This window comes from Egretta garzetta, unplaced genomic scaffold (assembly GCF_000687185.1).
Source record: "Egretta garzetta isolate BGI_Z169 unplaced genomic scaffold, ASM68718v1 scaffold1257, whole genome shotgun sequence".
Classification (NCBI taxonomy): Eukaryota; Metazoa; Chordata; class Aves; order Pelecaniformes; family Ardeidae; genus Egretta; species Egretta garzetta.
Genome location: NW_009260151.1, coordinates 74,406 through 82,331, shown reverse-complemented (window position 1 = coordinate 82,331; position 7,926 = coordinate 74,406). Strand labels below are relative to the sequence as shown.

Here is a 7,926-nt window from a genome sequence, read left to right as displayed (position 1 = left end):
CCACCCGGGTAGGGCCCGGGCCCCCCCCCCGCAGCCTCCCCTCCTGGGGTCTGGCCCCCCCTCACACCTCCCTGCCTTACCTCCCCCCTCTGCAGCTCCGGCACCAGCACTGGAGCCTGGTGATGGAGAGCGTGGTGCCCTCCGACCGCGGCAACTACACTTGCCTGGTGGAGAACAGGTTTGGCAGCATCCGTTACAGCTACCTCCTGGACGTGCTGGGTGAGGGCTCCTCGGCGCGGCGCTGGTCCTGGCTCCCTGCTCCCCTGCACCCAGCAGAGGGGTCAGGGTCACGGGGAAGGGGGCAGAGGAGCCTCTGCTCATGTCCTCTCCTCTGGCACAGCCTGCATGTCCCTCACACCCAAGGGACATGGGGATGGAGACCAGGCTTGGGTCTGCTGTAGGGCTGGGGAAGAGCTCTCCCTGGGTTCCCAGCGGGCAGAGGGAGGCAGAAAGGAGCCCCTGCTCTGGGCCACTGTGTTGGTGACTCCGCTCTGCTCTCCTCTGCACAGAGAGGTCCCCGCACAGGCCCATCTTGCAGGCTGGGCTGCCTGCCAACACCACGGCCCTGGTGGGCAGTGATGTGGAGTTCTTCTGCAAGGTCTACAGCGATGCCCAGCCCCACATCCAGTGGCTGAAGCACATCGAGGTGAATGGCAGCAGCTACGGTCCCGACGGGGTCCCCTATGTGCAAGTGCTCAAGGTAACAAGGGCTGGAAGGACCCGGATACCCAGATGCCCACCCCAAAGCGGTGACAGGGGCTGCACAGAGCCCCCTGAGGAGGAGGAGGGATGCTGACCATCCATCCCTCTCCCTGGCAGACTGCAGACATCAACAGCTCCGAGGTGGAGGTGCTGTACCTGCGCAACGTCTCTGTGGAGGATGCTGGCGAGTACACCTGCCTGGCAGGGAACTCCATCGGCCTCTCCTACCAGTCTGCCTGGCTCACCGTGCTGCCAGGTAGGGCTGGGGGTCCTGGGGTGGGAGCTGGGACCCTTGGCACACAGGGACCATGGCTCAGGCCAACTCATTCGCTCCTTCCAGAAGAGGAACTGGTGCGGGAAGCTGAAGCCCCTGAGGCCAAGTACACAGACATCATCATCTACACCTCAGGCTCACTGGCCGTGGCCATGGCCGCCATCATTGTGGTGCTGTGCCGGATGCAGACTCAGTCAAGCAAGCAGCCCCTGGAGCCCATGGCAGTCCACAAGCTCTCCAAATTCCCACTCATCCGACAGGTGGGTGCCAAGCTGGAGCCCTAGGGACACAGGGGGACCTTGGCAACTGACTGGCTCCACAAGTGCCACCTGTGCCTGTCACGCCTTACCCTGCTGCCTACCTCAGGGCTGCCCTCCCCACTGCCTCCTGTGGCTCCCTTGCCCTGTTGCTCCATGTGAGGGTCTCTGCAGCACCGTTGGGTCTCTGTTTGGCCCTGGAGCATGGGGTGGGATGGCTGAGGTGCCTTGTCTCTCTCTGCAGTTCTCCCTGGACTCCAGCTCATCTGGGAAGTCCAGCACGTCCCTGATGCGCGTCACTCGTCTCTCCTCCAGCTGCGCCCCAATGTTGGCTGGGGTCATGGAGCTGGACCTGCCACTCGATGCCAAGTGGGAGTTCCCCCGAGACAAGTACGGTGCTGGGTGGCACAGGGCAGGTCTGGGGGCTGCTCTCCCCAGCCACCCTGGGACAGCAGCATGTGGGTGATGGATGGAGAGGTCTCCAGCCATCACCAGACACCCCGGCACTGCTGTACCTGGGGTGCTGGGACTTGGCTCGGACCAGAGAGGGGCAGCTACGCCATCTCTGCACCTCAGGGTCCAGCCATGCAGTGGTGGGGAGTGGGACCATCACTGCGGTCCCTCACGGTTATGTCCGTCCCTGCCAGGCTGGTGCTGGGCAAGCCCCTGGGGGAAGGCTGCTTTGGCCAGGTGGTGCGGGCAGAGGCTTACGGCATTGACAGAGACCGGCCAGACAGAGCTGTCACCGTGGCTGTGAAAATGCTGAAAGGTAACAGTTCCCCTGCCAGTGTCCCAGGCACAGAGGTGGCATCAGTGCCAGACTGCAGTGCTACCCCAGCTGGCATGGTGACATGGCCCTTCTTCCCCAGACAATGCCACGGACAAGGACCTGGCTGACCTCATATCCGAGATGGAGATGATGAAGCTCATGGACAAGCACAAGAACATCATCAACCTCCTGGGAGTCTGCACACAAGACGGTGAGGGGGCTGTGCAGGCAGGGCTTGGGCAGGGTGCAGGCTTGGAGTGGGAGAAGGGGATGGGGCTGTTGGGGACAGTGGCAGGCGGGACGCTGGGGTGGGACAGGGCAGGGCAGGGGCTGAGTGGAGTGGACACCCTTCATAGGGCCGCTGTACGTGATCGTGGAGTTTGCTGCAAAGGGCAACCTGCGTGAGTACCTCCGTGCCCGCCGCCCCCCGACACCGGACTACACTTTCGATGTCACAGCGATGCCCGAGGAGCAGCTGTCTTTCAAGGACCTGGTCTCCTGCGTCTACCAGGTGGCCCGTGGCATGGAGTACCTGGAGTCCAAACGGGTAGGACTGGCACAGCCCACACAGGCTGCCTGTGCTCAGCACAGCCCGGGGAGGGGGGCAAGGCAATGATGGAGGAGCTGTCCTCCACACACACTGTCCCCTCTCTGAGTGGGGGGAGGGAGCTCAGCACCTTCCCCCAGGCTGCCCAGAACCTCCCCACCACATCCAGCAAAGCTCAGGGCAGTGTCTCCCCAAAAATGTGGGGCTTAAAGCCTGACCCACCCCCTGTGTGTCCTCCAGGTACTGTGCAGTCAGCCGGGTGGCGGGGTGGCCCCATCACTGCAGAGGTGGTCAGCGGTGCCAGGGGATGTGTGGGAGGGGGGAGTAGTGGCTCTGGGTGTGGGGAGGGGATGCACAGAGCTGGAGCCACCACCTCACAGCCCCTGGGGGTGATGTTCCCCTTGGCAGTGCATCCACCGTGACCTGGCTGCCCGCAATGTGCTGGTCACAGCAGAGAGCGTGATGAAGATTGCCGATTTTGGCTTGGCCAGGGACGTCCATGACATCGACTACTACAAGAAAACCAGCAATGTGAGTAGGGGGGCCTGGCGGGGGAGTGGGCACAGGGACCCCCTGGCCGGGGCTGAGCATGGCGTTTGCTCCCATAGGGTCGCCTGCCGGTGAAGTGGATGGCACCTGAGGCCCTGTTCGACCGCGTCTACACCCACCAGAGTGATGTGTGAGTCCTGGGGCTGCTGGGGTGGAGGATGGCATTGGGTGTGGGAGGAGGACGCTCTCGTGTGTGGGATGAGGCAGTGCCATGGGGTTATGCACAAACTGGAGAGTCTCCATGGGTAGGATAGGGGTATGCCATGGGGACAGCAGCAGCAGGGCACATCTTCCCCAGGGGTGATGCCACCTTCTCCCGTGGCGCTGCAGGGTGCAGTGGGGTGAGTTTGGGCCCTGCCTGCCCAGGGAGGGTCCTAGGATGTGGCTGACCCCTTTTTGCCACACTTGATCCCAGGTGGTCCTTTGGGATCCTGATGTGGGAGATCTTCACGCTGGGGGGCTCTCCCTACCCCGGCATCCCTGTCGAGGAGCTCTTCAAGCTGCTGAAAGAGGGTCACCGCATGGACCGGCCATCCAACTGCACCCATGAGCTGTGAGTACTGGCAGGCTGGGCAGGGGACACGGTGAGACCCTGCTAACGTGCCCTTAACCCCCCAGGTACATGCTGATGCGGGAGTGCTGGCACGCTGTGCCCTCGCAGCGTCCCACCTTCAAGCAGCTCGTGGAGGGGCTGGACAAGATCCTGGCGGCAGTTTCAGAGGAGGTGAGTGGTGGGGGGTGTGGTGGGGTGGGCGGTGTGGGCACTGTCGGCACTGGCATTGACAGCACTCTCTGTCCCCACAGTACCTGGACCTCTCCATGCCCTTCGAGCAGTACTCGCCCTCCTGCGAGGACACTGCCAGCTCCTGCTCCTCTGACGATTCCGTCTTTACCCACGACCCACCCCGGTGTGAGCGTGGGCAAGGCAGGGCCCCGAGTCGCAGTGCTGGGACAGGGTGTCCCTCTCTCCAGGCTCCATTTCAGCACTGAGCCTTCAGTCGTGGCTGAGACCTGCCTGGCATTGCAGTGCAGCAGGAGCCAGAGTCTCTCTGGGGCAGGCACTGCCTGGGCTGCCCATGGCATCGCCCATGGAAGCTGGGCTTTGGCCAGTGCTTTGGTGGAAGTGTCTCTGGGCAGGAGCCCCGCTGCCTGCTGGGCTCCCGCTGCCTCTGTACATAGTCATAGAGATGAATATTTATGTATGTGAAATATCGACCTGATAAATTATTTTTTTGGAATAGACCCCAGTGCAGTTTCTGGGCTGCTCCTGGGGGGCGAAGGGCCCAGCCGAGCTGGGAATGCAGGTCGGGGGCTGCCTCCTCACCCCAGCCAGTGCAGGGGCCTGCGAGTGCTCCCAGGGGACGCGGAGGCAGTGCCACAGGTGCAGGAAGCGATGTCCCCACTCCCGTGCCTCCAGGCCCGCTCCGGCACAAAGCACCCTCGCATCTGTTCCCCATTAGCTGCTGCTGCGCTAAGCCACCGTGAACTCCGCTACCAGCATCGCCCTGAAACCGATCCCCCAACTGCTGCAGGCTCCCAGGCTGGGAAAGCGCTCTGGGGCCAGGCTCTGTGTGCTGGGGACCCCCCACAGCCCCTCCCTGCCTGGGCTAGCCCTGGGACACCAGATAAAAGTGAGTTAGGGGCTCTGCACTGCCTCCCAAGAGCCCCAGCACCCCTGGGAACACGGGTTTGGGAGGCTCCAGCCCCGGGACATGCTCTCCACTGCCTGCGTTGCCCCCTCCTTGCCCCATAGTGCCCAGCTCCGCTGCAAGCGTGGGCAGGGGGGCTGCAGCTGTCTCGCCCCCTCCTGCCAGCCCGCTCCCTGGGTCTAGGGTTTCATCTAGGGCTGGGCTTTGCTGGCCATTAGCCCTGGGATCTTGTTTCCTCCTCCAGCTCCCAGCTGCACTCGCAGCCCCCCAGCCTGGAAGATGGCTCCCTGGCACAGCCTGCCCCAAACTGGCCTGAGGGCAGCGGGGCTGGCAGGCAATACGGGGCAGGACCTGGGCCCAGGGCAGCTGGAAAGGGGGACCCTTGCTCCTGCCTGCTGCTGCAATTACCCTGGGGTCCGGGCTTCCAAGGGATGCAGCTTGCAGCTGCCCTTGTGTGGGGCTCAGCTCAGCCATGGGTACAGCTGCCTGCTGTGTATTGCATGTGCTGGGGACCCCAGAGGTTTGCAGAGCCATCTCAGGGCCCCCTCCTCATCACAGACCCTCACAGGGTTGCTGGGGGAGCCCAGCCCCACTGGCATTCTTGCAGCCTCTATCCCCAGCCCTGCTCCTCTCCCTGCTGGATGAGCCCCCTGCTCTGGCACGGTGGGTGGAGGCAGACAGCCCACGGGCAGGTGTAAAACCTGCCCGTCCCAGCAGCCTGCCTGCCCGGGAAGGATCCCAGCTGTCTGCTAATGTGCCAGAACCAATGCATTTTGCACAGCCCTGAATGGGGCATTCACACGCCAGAGGGCAAACTGCCCAGGCTGCCCGCAGGAGCTGCCCAGCTCGCGGCCAGGACCAGGGGTAAAGACAAATGGGTGCATGGGGAGGGGGTTGAGCCCCTGGGGGCTGTGTCCGGCTTGCCCCCACCTTGCTCCAGGCTGGGATCGCTGTGCTGGGGGGCAGGCAGTGCCCCATGCCTGGTGTGGTTTGTGCAGCTCTTGCTTGCTTGGGCACCATCCTTTCTGTGGAAAGCAGGGCAACAGCCAATAAGGGTGGAGGTGGCTTTGTTAATCCTTAATGCCAAGTGGAGGGACAGAAGGGGACATGGTGAGCAGGGACTTGCCTGCTGTGGGTGCACATGGGTGCGGGCAGTGCCTTGTCCCAACAGCCCAACCCCAGCCCAGCCCAGCAATGGTCCTAGCAGTGCCCAGCACCATATCCACCTGCCTGCCCCAGCACAGGGGGCTGGTCCTCACCCCATCCCCAGGCACCCGTGCACCCCCAGAGTTGCACCCCCAGAGCTGCAGCAGCGGGTGCCAGTGGGCTGTGCCACAGCCAGCTCTGCTGGTCATGGGGCAGCCGGGGCCAGGGCCGGGCAGGGAGGCAGCCCAGGGCGTCCCGTAGCCCCACGACAACTGGAGGCGGTTTTTATTGTTTAACATTCCTGGTATTTTCTATCAGGGCTGAACCAATTGTCCTTAATCCGCCAAGCTCTGCTGGCCAAACAAGTGTGGCTGAGCCACCAGCATCCTGTCCCCACGAACAGGCCCCTTTTGTGAGGGGGATTTAGCATGTAGCCCAGTAAATCCCACTGGTTTCCTGAGGCAGCGTTCCCACACACCACACACCCCCCATGCCTGCCCCCCAGCCCCCAGGCCTGGCATTGCTCCCCACCCAGCCGTGCCTGCGGGCACCCTGCCTGCCCTGGCCCCAGGGCCCAAGTACCTGCTGCTGGGCCAGAACCTGCCTGCTTGGGGCTGCGCATTCCCCCTGCATGTTGTTGGGATGTGTCTGTGGGTCCCTGTGGGATGTGGGGTGCCCATGCAGCTGAGGAGCTTCCCAGCCACTTTCCTCCACTGCTGGTCCTGGGCAGGATGCTGTGTTCCGGGGGAGGTGCTGAGTCCTGAGGGGATGCTGTGCTGTGATCCTCTGGGGCAGGGGGGGGGATGTGGTGGTCCTTGGGGGGGATGCTGTGATCCTGGGGGAATGCTGAATTCTGGGGGGGTGCTGAGCCTTAGGGGAGATGGCTCTGGTCTGAGGGGGGATGTTGAGCCCTGGGGGAGATGCTGTGGCCCTGGGGGAGATGCTATAGTCCTTGGGGGGATGCTGAGTCCTGATGGATATGGCTCTGGTCTTGGAGGGGGGATGCTGAGTCCTGGGGCAGGACACTGGCTGATTCCTCATTCCAGCTCCTGGGATGTGGTTACCAGCCCCTCGCCTGGAGACCCTTCACTTAACGACTCTGTTGTGGGGCTAGGAGCTACTGTTGTCTTTTCTCCCCAAAACAAAGGCAACTCGATTTTATCTCCGGGGAGAATCTGGCTTTTGTGAGATGCAGAAAGCCTCTGCCCCCGGGCAGGGAGGGGTGAGGCTGGGGCAGCAAAAGGCACCAGGCTCCTGCCTCCCCCACCTGGCACAGCCCCTCTGCCTGCTCCTGCCTGGCCTGAACCCTATGGCCTGCACCCTGTGCCTCCTCTCCTTGTCTCATGCCTGTGCCCCATATGCACCATTGCCCCGCGGGCAGGGAAAGGGCGCCCATGGGAACCCACAGGTGAGGGCACCCTGTGCTGCTTCCTAGGCACAGGCTGAGGCAGGGGCCTGTTCTCTCCCACAGAGGGAACTGAACACTGGCAGTTCCTGCATCCCTGAGACACCGCGCACACACGGATGTAGGCACACGCCCCGATCATAGAATCATAGAATTGTTTGGTTGCATAAGACCTTTAAGACCATTGAGTCCAACTGTACCTGTCCACCACTAAACCATGTCTCTAAGCACCTTGTCCACCCATCTCTTAAGTACCTCCAGGGATGGGGACTCCACCACTTCCCTGGGCAGTCTGTTCCAGTGCCTGTAACCCTTTCAGTGAAGAAATTTTTCCTAATATCTAATCTAAACATCCCCTGATGCAACTTGAGGCCATTTCCTCTTGTCCTATCGCTTGTTACTTGGGAGAAGATGCAGGCATGCACAGATTTACGCACACACACAGATGTAGGCACGCACCGAACCCCCCCTCCACCTCCGCATCTGCACACCCCCCTGCTCCATGCACAAGCCCCTGCACACACACCTTCCGTGCACATACACACACAATGCCCATGTATGCACACCTGCGCCACCCTGCACGCACACACACAGACACCCCTCTGCGCAAACCCCTCAGGCACAACCC

The 7,926-nt window shown here is 62.6% G+C and overlaps 1 protein-coding gene across 1 annotated transcript in view; it reads left to right on the top strand.

The window, feature by feature from the left end:
- The window catches only part of FGFR4 (fibroblast growth factor receptor 4), a 28,475-nt gene that overhangs the window by 4,696 nt on the left and 15,853 nt on the right, over positions 1-7,926 (top strand). The window contains exons 5-17 of the mRNA XM_035897125.1: positions 96-219; positions 510-700; positions 820-958; positions 1,043-1,236; positions 1,478-1,623; positions 1,881-2,002; positions 2,103-2,213; positions 2,359-2,549; positions 2,958-3,080; positions 3,158-3,228; positions 3,514-3,651; positions 3,717-3,822; positions 3,903-4,008. Coding sequence (XP_035753018.1) covers positions 96-219; positions 510-700; positions 820-958; positions 1,043-1,236; positions 1,478-1,623; positions 1,881-2,002; positions 2,103-2,213; positions 2,359-2,549; positions 2,958-3,080; positions 3,158-3,228; positions 3,514-3,651; positions 3,717-3,822; positions 3,903-4,008 — 1,762 coding nt within the window. The remainder of the gene's footprint in view (positions 1-95; positions 220-509; positions 701-819; positions 959-1,042; positions 1,237-1,477; positions 1,624-1,880; positions 2,003-2,102; positions 2,214-2,358; positions 2,550-2,957; positions 3,081-3,157; positions 3,229-3,513; positions 3,652-3,716; positions 3,823-3,902; positions 4,009-7,926) is intronic.